We start from the raw sequence: 20090 nt of genomic DNA, 5'->3' as shown, positions 1-20090 counted from the left end.
GATGTATTTATCAGAACCAATTAAGGGCTCGTGTCGGACAGCTGACTGTTTAAAGCCTGAAATAAAAATAATGACATTTTCTCTTCTTAAATCTGTCAGAAAAAATGTTTCAACTAACAATGATGATAAATTTAATTAAATCTGTTTCATGACTTTTTTAAGCTGATAAATTTATCATTCATTCATTCATTCATTCATCTTCTACCGCTTATCTGAACTACCTCGGGTCACAGGGAGCCTGTGCCTATCTCAGGCGCCATCAGGCATCAAGGCAGGATACACCCTGGACGGAGTGCCAACCCATCACAGGCCACACACACACACACACTCTCATTCACTCACACTCACACACTACGGACAATTTTCCAGAGATGCCAATCAACCTACCATGCATGTCTTTGGACCGGGGAGGAAACCGGAGTACCCGGAGGAAACCCCCGAGGCACGGGGAGAACATGCAAACTCCACACAAGGTGGAGGCAGGAATCGAACCCCCAACCCTGGAGGTTTGAGGCGAACGTGCTAACCACTAAGCCACTGTGACCCCCCCCCCCCCATTTATTTCCTTTTCTTTTTTTTTGTCTTTAACATCAGTCATTAATTCTTAAAACAAAGATTTGAATCAAATCTTCAGAAACACGTGTTGTGTGTTTACAAGATAGAATTAAGACAAAAACAGACTGATTTCACTTTAAACTTACAAAATTCTTTTTTTATCTCATTTTGAAAAAAGTTACATTTGTTTACTTGAATATCATCATGTAGATTGTTGTCTAAGGCTTGGTAAAACAAAATGTAAACCAAAATAATCAAAGCAATTTAGACTTTATACTGTATAATTTCATATAATTTCTGTGTTTGTGTATGTTTGTGTGTGTGTTTGTGTATGTGTGTGTGTGTGTTTGTTTGTTTGTGTTTTGTTTAGTGTTCAGTTCAGTTTCAGGTGTGACTGAGTGTTGACATGTAGGTGTGTTGTGGGACATGGAGTCCAGGGCAGCCATGTTTGTAGGCCACTCTTATGCCGGTCTGCTGCGGTTGTGTGTCGGTTTAAGGTCACGTGACTGTTCAATGGAAGCTGCACAAAGCAGTTTGATGTGAAAGTGAAAGAATCACTGAATGTTAAATTACACGTTTCTTTAGCGTCAGCTTCACAAGGAGCGAGATTACGGACAACACAATAAGGATTGTTTACTAAAGGTGACGATTTCTTTATCTTCACTTCAGGTATAGAATATAATTATATATTATATAAAGACGTGTGTATCAGTGTTGTGTGTCCTGTGTGTAGTTCTCCTTATGTGCTGAACTTTTATTGTAGATCTTCACTGATTTTCCATTTTCTCTTTTCCATTTGCACTAAATCTACAGAATAAATCAGAAAGATCAGCTCTTTTCTCACAGACAGCAGACCAGTGACAGACGTTTACAGATTTAAACTGTATTTTATTCAGATGTGATGTGTGATGTTACTGAATGTGTTTAATCAGAACCGTGATGAAGGTCAGATCTAAAGGTTTATTTTATTCTTTATGTCTCTGTACATTTAACTGAGAGTTTATAAATAACAGGAAAAGATGAAAGGTTTATTCTTTTTTCTTCTTCAGGAATATGAATTAATTGCAGGTAAAAACTGATCCACTTCAGTGTGGCTGTAAAAAAAAGAGCTTTAACAGGATGGTGAATGAAATATCTGTTATGTTTGAGTTCACTGCACATTTCCTCAGTGTGTTGAATTTCTGATCATGATAAAAACTTTACAGTATCTGTGGAGATTTAATCACAAGAGCTTACAAAGGGATTCTTATAAAAAACAGATATTTATTGATTGATGTTTACTGATGTTTCTCTGTAGTCCAGTGCAGTCGAGGAGATCAGACCTGGTCGTACACAACTGTCTTTACGAGCAATAACATTTCTGTACTGATGGTAAAAGATGGATCACTTCAGTCCTGTCCAACCTGCTGGATCTCCACAAGTAAAGACAAGGTGAAGCTCCCGTTATTGTATCTTATACATTTAATGAGGATTTGAGGACTAAATGTTCATCATATAGAAAATATCCAGTAAAATCCCAGAAGAACGTTCTAGTCCTGTCTTGTTAATGAGTGTGTGTCCTTAAAGAGTGTGTGTCCTTAAAGAGTGTGTGTCCTTAAAGAGTGTGTGTCCTTGTTAAAGAGTGTGTGTCCTTAAAGAGTGTGTGTCCTTAAAGAGTATGTGTCCTTGTTAAAGAGTGTGTGTCCTTAAAGAGTGTGTGTCCTTAAAGAGTGTGTGTCCTTAAAGATTGTGTGTCCTTGTTAAAGAGTGTGTGTCCTTAAAGAGTGTGTGTCCTTGTTAAAGAGTGTGTCCTTGTTAAAGAGTGTGTGTCTTAAAAGAGTGTGTCCTTGTTAAAGAGTGTGTGTCCTTGTTAGAGTGTGTGTCCTTGTTAAAGAGTGTGTCCCCTAAAAGAGTGTGTCCTTAAAGAGTGTGTGTCCTTAAAGAGTGTGTGTCCTTAAAGAGTGTGTGTCTTAAAAGAGTGTGTGTCTTAAAAGAGTGTGTGTCCTTGTTAGAGTGTGTGTCCTTAAAGAGTGTGTGTCCTTAAAGAGTGTGTGTCCTTAAAGAGTGTGTGTCCTTAAAGAGTGTGTGTCCTTAAAGAGTGTGTGTCTTAAGAGTGTGTGTCTTAAGAGTGTGTGTCTTAAGAGTGTGTGTCCTTAGAGTGTGTGTCCTTAAAGAGAGTGTGTGTCCTTAAAGAGAGTGTGTGTCCTTAAAGAGTGTGTGTCCTAAAAGAGTGTGTCTTAAAAGAGTGTGTGTCCTTAAAGAGTGTGTGTCTTAAAAGAGTGTGTGTCTTAAAATAGTGTGTGTCTTAAAAGAGTGTGTGTCCTTAAAGAGTGTGTGTCCTTGTTAAATAGTGTGTCCTCGTTAAAGAATAGTGAAGCCTGGGTGAAGAGTTCAGTGCAGTTTGTGAGTGGAGCTTAAAGAACACTTGACTACAGACACTGAGCTTCTTCGTGTCATTAGCAGATGTTTGAAGGATCAGATCATGAATCCCTCATGGGTTCGGATATCTCTGTATACTTTTAGTAACCTGGTGCTGCTCTGTATACTGAGTGTCCTGTAGGGGGCGACACATCATGAAGGAGGATTAAGTCTCAAGACATCTGGAATGTTTAAACTTAGTTGCCAAATCATTACAAAACCTAAAATAATTACAGACTGAAATGAAAAAGCAGGTCCACAACCCTGACTGAGTACTGACAGGAGAATGGTGAAGTATTGTGAGATGTAAAAGGATAAAACACACATGATTCATACCATAAGATTGTGATGCAGAAATAAAAACTTTTGTGGAAAAATATATTTTATTGAAATAATTGACTTATAATGGATAAATGATCCATTTCATTCCACTCCATGGTGAACTTAGAGTTTGTGCTGAACCATTAGTTCCTCAGGAGCTCTACAATCTACAAACTGGTGTATAAGAACATTACATTGACATCATTTCCTGTCCAGTGTGAACTAAATGAGGATGAGGTTCACTTCTGAGTCCGGTTCCTCTCAAGGTTTCTTCCTCATATCATCTCAGGGTTTTTTTTCCTCTTACCACATATAGATAGATGTTAGAGATATATAGTAACTTCATTTTAAAATTTAAATGCATTGATTTATTTATGGGGCACGGTAGCTTAGTGGTTAGCACGTTCACCTCACACCTCCAGGGTTGGGGGTTCGATTCCCGCCTCCGCCTTGTGTGTGTGGAGTTTGCATGTTCTCCCCGTGCCTCGGGGGTTTCCTCCGGGTACTCCGGTTTCCTCCCCCGGTCCAAAGACATGCATAGTAGGTTGATTGGCATCTCTGGAAAATTGTCCGTAGTGTGTGATTGTGTGAGTGAATGAGAGTGTGTGTGTGTGCCCTGCGATGGGTTGGCACTCCGTCCAGGGTGTATCCTGCCTTGATGCCTGATGACGCATGAGATAGGCACAGGCTCCCCGTGACCCGAGGTAGTTCGGATAAGCGGTAGAAGATGAGTGAGTGAATGTTTCTGCTTCTATACTTCTGTAAAGCTGCTTTGAGACGATGTGAATTGTTAAAACCTTTATACAAATAAATTGAACGGAATAAAATAAGACGAACTCTAACATCTGTCATTTTAGATTTCTTCAAATGCATTGTGGCTCCTGTTAATGTCTGAAGATCAAGTGCTCGAGACTAACACTTTATAAATAAAGTCTAAAATAGTTTATCATTAACAAACTGGCGTATAGTCGTTTCCTTTCAGTGAGATTTGATGCTGAAAGCTGTAATATTGAGTGATGTGAATAACGGTGTCTTTGTCTTCACAGTGACCTTCAGCGAGGGAGAAACAAAACAGAGCAGAAGATCATAATCACAGACGGAGGGTAAGATCAGGCTCAGAAGTGAGACTGTGACAGTGATATGATCATCATTATACTGCTTTATAAACATTTCACCAACACATACAGTGGAGTCAGTATTACAGACATTGTGCTTCATGTCTCACCACCGTGTCTGTTACCATTTTACAGACGTAATGATGTAACTACTGAACCTCATCTTCAGGACAGATGCAGAACAAATCTGATAAAGAAATTTCAGCACATGAGCGAGGTTATAACAGACCAGATAACAGACCAGGGAAACCCAACACTTCTCAATGAGATGTACACAGAGATCTACATCACAGAAGGAAACAGTGGAGAAGAAACACCAATCAAATGTAGTGACATCTTTAAGCCTTTACCCGAAGAAGACAAACCCATCAGAAGCGTTCTGACAAAGGGAGTCGCTGGCATTGGAAAAACAGTCTGTGTGCAGAAATTCATTCTAGACTGGGCTGAAGGGAAAACAAATCAGGATGTTCATCTCATATTTCCACTTCCTTTCAGAGAGCTCAATCTGATGAAGGATCAAACACTGAGTCTGATGGAGCTTCTTCATTTCTATATTGAGGAGATAAAAGAAACAAACATTTCCAGCCTGCACAAAGTTCTGTTTATTTTTGATGGTTTGGATGAGTGTCGTTTCCCTCTGGATTTCCAGAACACAGTGAGAGTGTGTGATGTAACTGAACCAGCATCAGTGGATGTGCTGCTGATAAACCTGATCAAAGGGAATCTACTTCCCTCTGCTCTCATCTGGATCACCTCCAGACCTGCAGCAGCTGATCAAATCCCCTCTGAGTGTGTGGATCGAGTCACAGAGGTACGAGGGTTCAATGACCCACAGAAGGAGGAATATTTCAGGAAGAGGATCAGAGATCAGAGCCTGAGCAACAGAATCATCACACACCTGAAGTCATTAAGAAGCCTCTACATCATGTGCCACATCCCGGTCTTCTGCTGGATTTCAGCCACTGTTCTAGAGAGACTGTTGGGTAAAGCAGAGAGTGGAGAGATCCCCAAGACTCTGACTCAAATGTACACACACTTCCTCATCATTCAGACAAACATCATCAAGAAAAAGTACACAGAGAGCAGAGAGACAGATAACGAAATGGTCCTGAAACTGGGTAATCTGGCTTTTCAGCAGCTGATGAAAGGCAACCTGATCTTCTATGAGGAAGACCTGATGGAGTGTGGCATCGACGTAACAGAAGCATCAGTGTATTCAGGTGTGTGTACACGGATCTTCAGAGAGGAGTTTGGGCTTCACCAGAGTAAAGTGTACTGCTTTGTTCATCTGAGCATTCAGGAGCACCTCGCAGCTCTGTATGTGCACCTGACATTCATGAATGAGAAGAAAAACGTTTTTAAAAAGACAACAACAATATTGAGACTGAGAGATGTTCACAAGAGTGCAGTAGATCAGGCTTTACAGAGTGAAAATGGACGTCTGGATCTTTTCCTTCGCTTTCTTCTGGGTCTCTCACTGGAGTCCAATCAGATCCTCTTACAAACTCAAAATATAGTGACAAAGACAAAAAGTATCTCCCACAGTAATCAGGAAACAGTTCATTACATCAAGGAGAAGATCAGAGAGAAACCCCCCACAGAGAAATCCATCAATCTGTTCCACTGTCTAAATGAACTGGAAGATCATTCTCTAGTTGAGGAAATCCAACACTACCTACAGTCTGGAAATTTACAGCATATTGAACTTTCTCCTTCTCAGTGGTCAGCTGTGGTGTTTGTGTTACTGACATCAGTGCAGGAACAGGATGTGTTTGTCCTGAATAAATATATTAACAAATATTGTACACCTGAGGAGGTTCTTCTGAAGCTCCTGCCTGTGGTTTCAGCATCCAGAAAAGCAGAGTAAGTAATGTAACTGTTACACTGTTAATGTTAGCAGCAGAGAAGATGACAGAACAGAAATCAGACACTGATGTGTTGTGTGTTCTTATGTAAATGGCTTTTACTACATTTAGTGTACAGACATTACACAATGCCTCGTGTAGTATGAGCTACTGAGATTTGTTAGAGTTAATATTTATTTTGGAGGATTTAATACCGTGTTTGATCACGTACACCGCTTCTTCTGCTGTGTTTTGGATTTGCTTTCAGTCTTAATAATTGTGACGTGAAAGAGAAAGGCTCTACAGCTTTAGCCTCTGTGCTCCTGTCTGATTCCTCACACCTGAGAGAACTGGATCTGTCTGGGAATAGATTCAAAGACTCAGGAGTGAAGAGTCTCTCTGCTGGACTGGAGTATCCTCACTGTAAACTGGAGACACTGAGGTAAGATCATCTCTCTGAGAGTCCTTCTACATAAAATCTCATAACATTACTGTACCAGGTGTCCCGCAGCGGTGTGATTCTGTATTTAAACAGTAAAAATGAAAACTTTTTCAATTCAATTTATGCTTCAGTGACGGTTAAAGGTCTGATCTGTGTGTCCTGAACTGAGAGAGTGATGAGTGTGTCATTGTGTCTCTGCAGGATGTGTAGTTGTCGTTTCACAGATAAAGGATGTGCTGCTCTGAGTTCAGCTCTGAGATCAAACCCCTCACACCTGAGAGAACTGGATCTGTCTAGGAATTATCTCAGAGACTCAGGAGTGAAGAGTCTCTCTGCTGTACTGGAGAATCCTCACTGTAAACTGGAGACACTGAGGTAAGATCATCTCTCTGAGAGTCACATGACCTGATCCATAAAGGAGGGGTCTCTGTTGTTTGAAAGCCAATGTTGACATATAAAATCACCAAAACAAACACGCCCCTAACCCAAACGGGTCCCACCCCTGTATTGATAGCTCCACCCACACATACATACGTAACCCAGGCAACTAACGGAAAGAAACGTGTCTTTATCATAGCTGAAGGGAAGAACAATACGATTGTAGATAAACAAACAAGTAAAAATGACACACAAGCATAATCATGTAAAGGACAAAGGCATATATTAGTTCTGTGTAACAAAGCAAAACCAACGTTACTCACCTATCGAGAAGGAAAAAAGCGCCTCGGCGTCTTAAGTAAAGTTGGTCACATATTCACAGATTGGAGTTTCCTGAGTCAATAACTCCTGAGCTAAACACTGTTACTACACAAAACACGGTTGTAGCTGCGTCTCTACATTACTACGATAGAAAAGAGGTGTTATTTGTGTAGTAACAGCGTTTAGCTCAGGAGTTATTGACTCAGGAAACTCCAATCTGTGAATATGTGACCAACTTCCTGCTCCTTCAGTTCTCTCCAGCGCTGGAAAGCTGATCCTATATTAACACGTCCTACTTCTTACCTTATCGTAAGCCTTTCTTCTCTTTCTTTCTTTGTTTTTATCCTCCATGTCAATGTTAAAACCGCTTTCTGCTAATGTCACACATGCGCACTGAACACTCTCTCCGCTCATATCGACAAGACACGCCCCTTTCTGCTCATTGGCTACACGTTTGTTTTGATTTTTGTTTAGTTTGTCGTCCCGTTTCTCAAACATCGGAGACCCCACCTTTAAGGCTGCTTTATACTTTAGTGGGCATGTCTTTGTGTGTACTACATACATGCATGTTATGTGACGATGTGTGTGTCCTGTAAGAGTCACAGTTGTATGAATCACAGCAGGATTTATTGAATTACTCACCGGAAACTTTCTGAATCGTCTTTATTCAGCAATATGAGTGACGTGCAATCGACTTCATTTTAACTAATGTTTAAATCCACAGTTATACAAGTCACTGCATTATGTTTTAGTTGTAGTTTTTAGTTGATCCTTATATGTATTTTGAACAGTATTACTCAAATTTATCAGTATTAATTTAACAAACCGTTACCCAGTAACACACCTCTCAGCCAATCAGCATTGACCTGACATACAGCACTGATGGTACAAATTACACACAGTCTATGCTAGAACATCTTACCCATGATTCCCCTCTCTGCTTTGCAAAAAAAAATGTAAAGCCTATGTAGTGAGGATTAATAAAATTGCTGAGTAATATATCAGTATTCAGAAGTTATAGACACAGGCTGGAGTTTGAGTAACAAAGAGGAGTGTGTTCCATTCTTCATCGCAGGAACTTCATCATTCCACACCCAGTCATGTAGAATATCTAAGCTGCAACCTGCTCAGTACTGTAGGCATGTTTTGAATGTCAACACACACAAACCCTTACAAACACATCAAATTATGATCTGTGTGACCTGAAGAGTGTGTCATTCTGTCTCTGCAGGTTGTGTAGTTGTGGTGTCTCAGATGAAGGCTGTGCTGCTCTGAGTTCAGCTCTCAGATCAAACCCCTCACACCTGAGAGAACTGGATCTGTCTAGCAATTATCTCAGAGACTCAGGAGTGAAGAGTCTCTCTGCTGTACTGGAGAATCCTCACTGTAAACTGTGGACACTGAGGTAAGATCATCTCTCTGAGAGTAAGTCTCATTCTCTAATAGTGAGACTGAACCAGAGGGTTTAGTTTCAGCATCAACTATCACGTCTTGTGTTAATGTGTTGGACAATGGCCAAGGCGTGGGGGAAGGAAGTGAATGCTGAATCCAAAGGTGGTCAAGAAGATGGAGGTGTAATATTGAGACCCACACAGTTACGAGGGGCAACTGTTTGGATGCTTACTATCACATCAGTTGTGTAGCATACAGTATGTGCACTTCACTAATCCCATCATTTTACCCAGAGAGCAGTGTTGGGTATAGTTACATTGGAAGGCATCAGACTGGTGATGACTCCATATTTTACAGAGGTGTTCAGGTTTGGACACCTTTGGGATGAATTGTGATGACTTCAACTGAGAGAGTGATGAGTGTGTCATTGTGTCTCTGCAGGTTGTGTAGTTGTGAAATCTCAGATGAAGGCTGTGCTGCTCTGAATTTAGCTCTGACGTCAACATCCTCACACCTGAGAGAACTGGATCTGTCTGAGAATAAACTCGAAGACTCAGGAGTGAAGAGTCTCTCTGCTGTACTGGAGAATCCTCACTGTAAACTGGAGACACTGAGGTAAGATCATCTCTCTGAGAGTCACATGACCTGATCCTCAGTAGGAGAAAATATCTACACAACTGCACACAACAGAGACTATATGAGTGGACAAACACATAGTCACTGACTCCAATTGTGAGATTTTTGAAGCATTGTAGTTGCTTTTATGATGTTTCCACAGTAGGTCAAAAGTGGAGCCAAACTGGAGCCATACGGTTGGTCAGACAGTGTGTCTGGGGCTTGACGACCCATATTAGTGGTAGACGCACCCCTGCTTTAAGCTGGTAGCACACAAATTAAGAGCGATTACCTGAAGTTCTAATTATGGTGGTGCATTGAACAAATTGCTAAATACAGTCTTATTAAATTAATTAATAAGTAAATATTAAATAGTATTAGAATTTCTGAAAGGATATTCATTTTACCATTGACAGGCAATTAAAGCTTAGTTCATACTGCACCATTAGGTATATTTAGAGGCAGTTTTCCTCCTGAGAGTTTGGTTTGTTGCTGCAGCTTAGGTCTCATCCCATGCTATGAATGTCAATTGCCATGTTGATTGAGGATGGCCTTGATTCTGTCTTCGTGATGGCAGATTTTGGGAACCATGAATTCTGTTCTTCTAGTATATGACCCGCAAATTGTAGCTAAGGCTCAGTTACAATAAATTTTTTTTAAAGTTCAGTGGTGAATCTTTTCATTGGTAATACGATACCGATATGAAACTCTCAAGATTCATCACAAACACCAACAAAAAAACCAAAACGTTAGCCTGTAAAACTCCCTCACCCTCAGAGGGTAATTTGCTATGGGGTGTTGAATTCTCATTACTTTTATTCTGTTTCCACTTATCTGTAGTCTGACCTTGGCAGCTTCACATTCCAGACCTTATGTCCTGCATAGATTTCTTTATGGCCCAAAAGAGTTTGATATTGTTGGCAAGATCAAGGGTCATCGGGGGGAGAGGGTAGACCCCCTGTCTTATGCCGGTGTTAATGGAGAAGTCGTCCATGTTGCATTTACATTTACATTTACAGCATTTAACAGACTCTCAACCAGATCGACGTACAAAAGTGCTTTTAAGTCTCTATCATTGAATACATTAACTCTGGTTCACTTAAGATACCATGAGCCTAAAACACTGTTCAAGTGTTTTTTTTTTTTTTTTTTTTTATAAATACACATCTACAGAGGAGAACGTGCTAGTTCAAGTAGTTCATGAAGAAGTAGGTCTTTAACCGTTGTATAAACAAGAGCCAGTGACTCAGCTGTCCAGACCCCTAGGGGAAGTTCATTCCACCATCTCGGTGCCAGAACAGAGAGGAGTCTTGTAGTAAACTTACCTCTTACCCTGAGAGATGGTGGGACCAATGAAGCAGTGCTGTAGATCTGAGGGTGTGAGGTGCAGTGCAAGGAGTCATGAGGGCTTTGAGTTAAAAATGGCTGAATCCTTCTAATGCTGTAGAGAAAGAACCAACATGAGCGAGTCATACGATTATCCATGGTTAACCCAAGGTTGTGAGCTGTGACTGAAGGGGAGATCAGATAGTTATGCAGGGATATTGCAAGATCATAACCTTGGGATGAATCACTTGGGATGAACAGCAGTTCAGTTTTGCTAGGATTGAGCTTCCACGATTAAATGTCTGCCAGACATGCTGAGATCCAGACAGAAGCTGTGTATCTGAGGGTGGGAAAGAGAAGGAAAATGTGTGAGGAAATAACTTCACCAAGAAAGTGAGAATAAAGGGAGAAAAGGAGCAGGCCAAGTATTGAGCCCTGTGGGACACCAGTGGAGAGTCTGCATGGAGCAGATGTTACTCTTCTCTATGTTACCTGATATGAGTGACCTTCCAGGTAGGAAACAAACTGTTCCCATGCAGAGCCGTGAATTCCAAGACTCCTGAGGGTGGACAGGAGAGTCTTGTGTTTGACCGTATCAAACTCTGTTGAAAGGTTGAGGAGGATAAGGACGGATGACAGTTTGGCTGATCTAGCATTATGTAGTTTCTCAGAGACATCCAAAAGGGCTGTCTCTGTGGAATGAGCTGCTTTAAAGCCAGACTGTTGGGATCTTGGAGGTTGTTCTGTGAGAGATAGACAGACAGTTGATTATAGACAATGTGTTCAAGAATTTTTGAAACAAACGAGAGAAGTGATACCGGTCTGTAGTTACTGATGTCTGATGGATCCAGAGCAGGTTTCTTTAGGATAGGAATAACCCTTGCGCTCTTGAAGAAGTTGGTACATGACCAGATGTTAGGGATCCATTGATGATATTGGTAATGAAGGGCAGAAGGTCTTGCGAGATGGTCTGGAGCATAGTTGAAGGGACTGGATCCACTGGGCTGGTGGTAGGATTGCAAGACTGGATGAGTTGTAAAATCTCTTCTGCTGCTACAGTTGAGAAATGTGACAATGAAGGAGTGTGGGAATCCTGACTCTGAGATGTAGGTGCAGTCAGGGCAGAAGTTACCCTCTTCTGTCAGTATACAACAGCTGGAATTGAGGTAGAGATTCCGGAAAACATTGACAAACAAGCTCCTTTGCACATCCAGCCATGACAATCGCCACAGTTTGCTAATGCAGAGGTAGTGAATCTCATTGATCATTTCTCCATCAGGTAATCAACCACAAGCACAGTGGCAAAGTAAGTGTTTTTAATCAACAGTCCATTGACTGTACAGGAGATCTGCTGGTCACTGTTGGTTGTTGGTCCCACCGATCATTGGTTCAACCAATCAGGTTTTTGAAATCTACGCTGTTGGCTATTAATCTTGATATCGAAATTGTTGACGTGGAAGATGAGTTTGACATTGAGCTTCGTCCAAGGATTTTAGGAGATGGGCTTCAATCTGATAAGTGCTGCCATTGTGTACTCTGGACATGATGATGCCCACTCCATGTGGGTTTTAGGTTTGGTGCACCAAATAAATTATGGTCTTGCCATCACTTCCCATTTTTCCACTGACCTTAACCCTATGGCAGACATATTTATCATCAGATGACTCCTGTCACTTTTCATGAAATCACTGCAAATCAGACCCAAATGCAGGACCAAATTCCTTGCTTTAATTTAACATAGAACACTTAACATGACATAACTTAAGCATAATACAAAATAAACAGTAATACATGCAACAATGATAAATAAAGACAGATACACAAGGGCAGGTATAAAAAGGGTAGCGTATTAGAAATAATGAAAAACAGGTGGAAAAAATACATGAAGTCAAATGAACAAAATCTCTGCGAGCACCCCCTCTGGTGGTCTGTCAGGGAATTGTCCCAGACGTTTTTGACAGAACCCACAACCCTAAGGTGCAGCCTCTGATCCTAGAACAAGTACTTCTGCCTTGTCACAATTTGTCACCATTGGTGACAAAAGCTTCATTAAGATCAAGTAACACATGCAGGGAAAGACAACCCAGATCAGAGGCCAGTAACAGGTCATTTACCACTTTAATTGACCAGTGCTGTCTCTGTGCTATGATGAGAACTAAATCCTGACTGATATATTTAATTAATGTAATTCCTAAGTAGGTCTGAACATAACTGCTGTGATACAACATATCGTCGCTGTCAGGCGGAATCCTCGTATCTCCAAAACTGTTATGGAAATTAAAAAAATGCCGTACCTTATCTGCAGTGCACAGGGTTTAGTGGATTGTCTTGCACTAAATTCCTGTACTCAGACGAGCACCAGAACTAGCGGGGGTCAAGATTTTTTTTTCTTTGAGCCCAGTGTTTTGAAGACATTTACCTCAAAAGACGTGTTGATTCGTTGCGACTCTTCTTGAGGAGAAATATGCCGTGAAGCTCTCCCGCGGAGTGAGGAAGAGGTGGACAGTTGAAGTGTCCAATGGAGTTATGAGATTTGCACTCAAGCTATTTTCAAGACTTTAGATTGGTTAATAACTTGTAAAAATAACAGACCCACGTGGGGACTGACCAATAGCATCGATATGTGAAAAAATATGAAATTGACCAAATTTGGACATACGAGGTTTCCGCCCAACAGCGACGATATTCTAGAATCTCGAGAAAACGGGGAGGTTTGATGGTTTGATGTGTTTTTGACCTAAAGAAAATGCCTAAGATGTTGTGTTTCATATTGGTCAAACTTTACATTGATATTGACATTGATCTTTGATAAAAATAATTCATGTGTCATTGTCTATCTGCAGTTTGTGTAGTTGTGGTGTCTCAGATGAAGGCTGTGCTGCTCTGAGTTCAGCTCTGAGATCAAACCCCTCACACCTGAGAGAATTGAATCTGTCTAGGAATTATCTCAGAGACTCAGGAGTGAAGAGTCTCTCTGCTGTACTGGAGAATCCTCACTGTAAACTGGAGACACTGAGGTAAGATCATCTCTCTGAGAGTCACATGACCTTATCCCCAGAAAGACACATTGAGACTAGGTTCAGCATCAAATTCTACAGAGATTATTTTATTGGAAAATGTACAGAATCTCTGTAGCATTTTTCCATTAACTTGTGTCCTTATATTAGTTCATTACCATGATTCTGTATTTCATAAAGACTGCAGTGACTCTGTAATGAAAAAGTACCTTCTGAACTGATCTCTGTGTCCTGAACTGAGAGAGTGAAGAGTGTGTCATTGTGTCTCTGCAGGTTGTGTTATTGTGAAATCTCAGATGAAGGCTGTGCTGCTCTGAGTTCAGCTCTGAGATCACACCCCTCACACCTGAGAGAACTGGATCTGTCCTGGAATGAACTCAGAGACTCAGGAGTGAAGAGTCTCTCTGCTGTACTGGAGAATCCTCACTGTAAACTGGAGACACTGAGGTAAGATCATCTCTCTGAGAGTCACATGACCTGATCCTCAGTAAGACACGTTCTTCAGAGTTACACTCCTCATGATCTGGATCCCTCAGAGTCTTGATTCAAGAGTCTTGGAATTTGTGTGTTTGCATCCTACCATATCAGGTCAGTCATATCAGGGAAAATGGAGGGAATTCACATGGATTCGTCCATTTCTACCAATGCAGACTAATCAGGTGCTTGTTAGTCCCTTGTCATTTCAAAACAGGACTACTGCAACATGCTCCTGACAGGTTTGCCACTGAGCACAAATCAACCTCTGTAACTAATCCAGATAACAGCTGCATAACGACCAAACCCACCATATTACTTTGCTCCCTTCACTGGTTTCCAGTAGCTGCCTGCATTACATTTAAAACACTGATGCTTTCCTACAAAGCCTAAAACAGGCCAGTAGCCACTTATCTCAAAGCACTGTTGCACCCTGCACTGTAACATGCTCCTTCCAATCTTCAAGCACTACACATATGCTCCCACCACCTGTCAGTGTACAAGGACATTATGCATCAAATATTCTGTTCTGGCACCTAGGTCATGGAATGAGCTTCCCTTTTTACACCTGGTCACTTCGTGTGTTGTCTCTGATCCGATAGCTATCTGATTTGTTAAAATTGTTCCATTTACATTAGGCCACATAAATGCGTCTTGGCGAATCGGATATCGATCCGATCTTTCTACTCCCGCCTAAAATGCTAATATATTTTACCTAATTTCCGGGGTAATTGAAACGGAACACACTTTGGTGTATGCGGTTTTCAGAACGTGATCAAAAAGAAGAGGAAAAAAATGGTTACGACGGTTATGCTACAAAAAACAGCGTTTACTGTTTGCTGCGTTTTCGCCCGCGGCAGCAGCGCATTTTAAGACCCGACGAGACGCCTGGGTGAAAGATAACCTGCGAGTGATGTACTTCCATTTGGGAGGAGTATAGCACTGATATATGTGGCTTGAACAACCTCATTCATTTACTGTACACCTGTCCAGTTTCATCTGAAATGCGTCCCAGACCACCTCCTGAAGGGGTTTGTACCATAGGATTTATATCCGTCTCCAAAACGTTTCGGAGGGCATTTAGACCTGGTCATTTTACCATCGGGTAGCTATCGGATCACAGAAAACGCATGAAGTGACCAGGTCTAAAAAGGCCCCTAGATGTCTGAAAATTTCAGTGAGTCACTGGCTGTCTTCAAACAACAACTAAAGACCAACAACTAAAGACCTACCTCTTCTTTAAGTACTGAAATTTTAGTATGAAAGAAAGAAAATGGTAAATTGGTGACTTTATAGGGACCTTGCCACCAGGCCAGGAGTGTACAATTTGTGCTGGGTAACTGGATGGACACTTTGGCACAACTGTGTGAGTTTCAGAAGACGTAGTTTGTTAAAGCTGAAGTGGAAGAAAAAATGGTTGAACAAAGTCCCACTTCAAACTCATTGAACCCCTTTGGGACCTGCAGAGCTGGCTGTACCCAGGCCTTCCCTTCCAACATCACTGCCTGAGCTTACTAATGCTCTCGTGACTGAAAGGTCCCAATTCCCCACAGCCATAATTTCAAATTTAGTAGACAGTCTGTACTTCCAAAACTATTCAGTTTATTTGGACATAAAGACCCTCAAATAAAATTATTTTACGTTCCTGCTATACTGTGTCCTGAACTGAGAGAGTGAAGAGTGTGTCATTGTGTCTCTGCAGGTTGTGTGGTTGTGAAATCTCAGATGAAGGCTGTGCTGCTCTGAGTTCAGCTCTGAGATCAAACCCCTCACACCTGAGAGAACTGGATCTGTCTTGGAATAAACTCAGAGACTCAGGAGTGAAGAATCTCTCTGCTGTACTGGAGAATCCTCACTGTAACCTGGAGACACTGAGGTAAGTTCATCTCTCTGAGAGTCACATGATGTGTTTCTGAATAAAGCCAGTTTTATACTGTACCATTCCAGGGGTTTTTAATGTTTATTGCTTCTCATACTGTAAAAGAGGATCTCAATATGAACTAGATTTGTAAAGTTCGTTGCGACAAACTTTGATGTTGGCTTTGACGATGCAAGTATTCGCAAAGGCCGGTGCTTTTTGGAGGCGAGTGGACATAAGGGTCAGTGTTACTTTTGGAAGCAAGTAGACAGAAAGCTAGGGTGCCAAAACATTTGGAGGTAAGTGGAGACGAGCATGTGATGTCATCTGAATACTCTTGAGGAAGTTCTCCTCATTGTTCTGAGTGTTTTGATATGTCACAAGTCCATGTTGTAAAAAGTTTTTTGATTTTGCACATTTTGGGGGTGGGGCTGCGGGACAACCAGAAGGCCAGTTGGTACACCAATTTAAAAGCTTGTTCAGAGTCTCACCCTAAAGGAGCTGGCTGAGTTATAAACCTCCAAAGTTTATAATGGGAGTCTATGGGAAAAAAGGCCACTTTGAGACCCAGTACCGGAAGTACCGGTACTCGGATCACTTCTAAAAGTAACAGCAAAAAACTTCAGACCAGCGTCTACAATTGAATTTGGTGCATGTGGCTCAAAAGCCCTAGGAGGAGTTACTATTTATACATTTTTGTCTAAGTTTAAATTGGAAAACAGAATGTTGGCTTCTACAAAGCTACATAATTCTGTAACAGACTGTGTAATGACATGTTTGCTTCATGTGAGATTAAAGGTGGGGTCTCCGTTGTTTGAAAGCCAATGTTGACATTTGAAATCACCAAAACAAACACACCCCTAACCCAAATGGATCCCACCCCTTGTATTGATATCTCCGCCCACACATACATACGTAACCCAGGCAACTAATGGAAAGAAATGTGTCTTTATCATAGCTGAAGTGAAGAACAATATGATTGTAGATAAACAAACAAGCAAAAATGACACACAAGCATAATCATGTAAAGGACAAAGGCATATATTAGTTCTGTGTAACAAAACAAAACCAACGTTACTCACCTATCGAGAAGGAAAAAAGCGCCTCGGCGTCTTAAGTAAAGTTGGTCACATATTCACAGATTGGAGTTTCCCGAGTCAATAACTCCTGAGCTAAACGCTGTTACTACACAAAACGCGGTTGTAGCTGCATCTCTACATTACTACGATAGAAAAGAAGTGTTATTTGTGTAGTAACAGCGTTTAGCTCAGGAGTTATTGACTCTGGAAACTCCAATCTGTGAATATGTGCCAACTTCCTGCTCCTTCAGTTCTCTCCAGCGCTGGAAAGCTGATCCTATATTAACACGGGTCCTACTTCTTACCTTATCGTAAGCCTTTCTTCTCTTTCTTTGTTTTTATCCTCCATGTCAATGATAAAACCGCTTTCTGCTAATGTCACATGCGCACTGAACACTCTCTCCGCCCATATTGACAAGACACGCCCCTTTCTGCTCATTGGCTACACGTTTGTTTTGTATTTTTGTTTGTCGTCCCGACTCAGTTTTCTGAAGTGTTTCTAAAAAATCGGAGACCCCACCTTTAAATGGTGAAGCAAACCTCTGTGAGCTGCCACACAGGCTGCACAGTGACGTAGCACAGATTTGTAGCTCTACAACTAGAATGTGTAAAAATGTGTGTCTGCTCTCTGGCCTTGCCTCTGGATCGGCACTGATGACCTAGATCTCTTCTGAGACAGAACTGTGTGCTCAGTGTGTTATAAGAAATGAGAGAAAAACATTCCTGATTGTGAAAAACATATCATTGTGTCTCTGCAGGTTGTGTGATTGTGAAATCTCAGATGAAGGCTGTGCTGCTCTGAGGTCAGCGCTGAGATCAAACCCCTCACACCTGAGAGAACTGGATCTGTATTGGAACAATCTAGGAGACTCAGGAAAGGAGCTACTCTTCAGAATTAAAGATCATCATCATCATAAACTCCAGGATTGGAGCTGAGATGTGGATAAACAAATAGTTGAGATATATATATGGTATATAGGATATACAAATAGTTCGACCTGTTAGCATTGTTTCATTTGGTTCCCATAAAGAGCTACTGAGTAAAAAACAGGAACAGATTTGGTCATTTTGCCAGAATGTTCTGTCCTTGGTGTGATTCTTCATGTGTGTTTAAGGAAGTGGTTTTACTGAAGATAGAACTATTATTATTGTTGTTGTTGCTATAACACACAATCCCAGAGTGATATCACATCTCAGTTATTTACTCCAAGTTCTTCCTATTGTTATTTTAGTTTAAGTCTTTAAACTCTCAAGTTGTAAACTGTACCAAAGAAAAATCTATTTCTTTTGTGATTAGTTCACTGTAGTTTATATATGGATATGTGCTGCATGTACAGCGAAGACATATACATGGAATTGTACTCAGAGCCGATCCTGACCTCCCTGGGGCCCTAAGCAAAATTCTGCTAAGGGGCCCTCCTACCTGACCCGTGAGCCATGTAAACCATTTGCCACACATTCACACTTGACACCCCACTGCTCCCACTACAAACCTCCCTCCTTTTAAAAAAAGTTTGCTCCATTTCTCGGTCAAAGTGTAAAACAATACAGAATTGAATGAGGTATAAACAAATCTTTATTAAATGAAATATTTTACATAGAAGTTTGAGTTGAATATTAGCAATTCAATTTATTAGCATTGCACAGCTAATGTAGCTAGTCAGATAGAGACAATCACATCAATTTTACTGTTATTTGCTCTTGCTGACATCAAACTTGAAGAGAAGAGAACACAAGTTTACCTGATTGCTGTTGAAAATCTAAAAGAAAAATAAAAGTGCAATCAAATTTGAGATAGTAATTTGCGTGACATTGTTTGATCAATCACATGGCCTATTACAGTTTTTTTGGATTGCTTAAGCACAATTTTCAAAAAACAGGGCCCATGTTTTCAAAACACTACACACAATTAGCACAACCACACACAATTAGCACAACACTACAGATCCCCTGCATAATTAAACACTCTTTAAAAACCACACTGTTACCATATGAAACACACGTTTCACATTACTATACTCTGTTTGCACAAGTTACACTCTGCTGTGATAAACCTAACACTTTTAGCACTTCTACTTCCCTATGCTTTAGAGTAGGCTACCATCAATAAAAGTACAAATATAATGTAAATTCAAACACTACACAAGACCAATGTTACAGACTGAAGAAACTCATTTGTCAACACGCCCAAAATTTTGACATGGAGATTCATAATACTGTAATAGAATGTCACTTTACGTATTGTACTGCAAGTTTACTGGAAAAAAAAAAATAAATAAAAAAAAACCTAGACATTGTCTCTTCACCTAGCTGGATCTGGCCAGAGAATTATCAACGTCGCAGGCAACATTGTCATTAGCAAGACACCTTGGAAAGAGATGTCTTGAATGACGAATCCATCCTTGCATTGCTGCTACCTCCATCTGGTCACAGGCCTCCTCCATGGCTTGGGTGGATCAGCCTGGAGACGGAGATCATATACCTTCCACCGCCATGCCGAGAAAAACTCTTCTATAGGGTTGAGGAATGGAGAGTATGGTGGAAGTTATAGGACGGTGAAATGTGGATGTTGCTGAAACCAGTTCTGTACCAGAGAAGAGCGGTGGAAAGACACATTGTCCCAGACAACAATGTATTGCATATGATGGATTTGATTTGCTGCTGTTATGTTGTGCAATTGGTCCAAGAATGTAAGTATGAGTGCTGTGTTGTAAGGGCCCATATGGGCATGGCGGTGGAGGACCCCATTCTGTGTAATGGCTGCACAGTGTGTTATATTACCCCCATGTTGCCCTGGGCCTGACATTGACTATAACCCTGTGGCCAATGATGTTTCTTCCCCTCCTTTGTGTTCTCGTCAGGTTGATCCCAGCCTCATCTACGTAAATGAACTCATGCTGGATCTCCTCTCCATCCATTAGTAAAACTCTCTGAAGAACAGTGTCATGCAAAATTG

General features: G+C 41.0%; 1 protein-coding gene across 4 annotated transcripts; it reads left to right on the top strand.

Annotated features, from left to right (window-relative positions):
- Positions 1-1074: 1074 nt before the first annotated feature.
- On the top strand, positions 1075-19617 carry LOC132837663 (NACHT, LRR and PYD domains-containing protein 12-like). 4 transcript variants are annotated; one of them, XM_060857465.1, is made up of 12 exons: positions 1075-1197; positions 1853-1986; positions 4320-4376; positions 4524-6251; positions 6501-6674; positions 6876-7049; positions 8605-8778; positions 9207-9380; positions 13550-13723; positions 13997-14170; positions 15900-16073; positions 17893-19617. In XM_060857465.1, the coding sequence occupies exons 2-12, from the start codon at positions 1934-1936 to the stop codon at positions 18068-18070; spliced, it is 3234 nt and encodes a 1077-aa protein (XP_060713448.1). In that variant the 5' UTR covers positions 1075-1197; positions 1853-1933; the 3' UTR covers positions 18071-19617. The 4 variants fall into 4 exon arrangements, with proteins under 4 accessions (XP_060713448.1, XP_060713447.1, XP_060713449.1 ...); XM_060857464.1 differs by having other exon boundaries at positions 1096-1224; XM_060857466.1 differs by lacking the exon at positions 17893-19617 and having other exon boundaries at positions 1096-1224; positions 15900-16077.
- The last annotated feature ends 473 nt before the right edge of the window (positions 19618-20090 follow it).

This window comes from Tachysurus vachellii, chromosome 21 (genome assembly GCF_030014155.1).
Source record: "Tachysurus vachellii isolate PV-2020 chromosome 21, HZAU_Pvac_v1, whole genome shotgun sequence".
Lineage (NCBI taxonomy): Eukaryota > Metazoa > Chordata > Actinopteri > Siluriformes > Bagridae > Tachysurus > Tachysurus vachellii.
The sequence above is the reverse complement of the archived record's forward strand: the minus strand, read 5'-3'. Positions and strand labels throughout refer to the sequence as shown.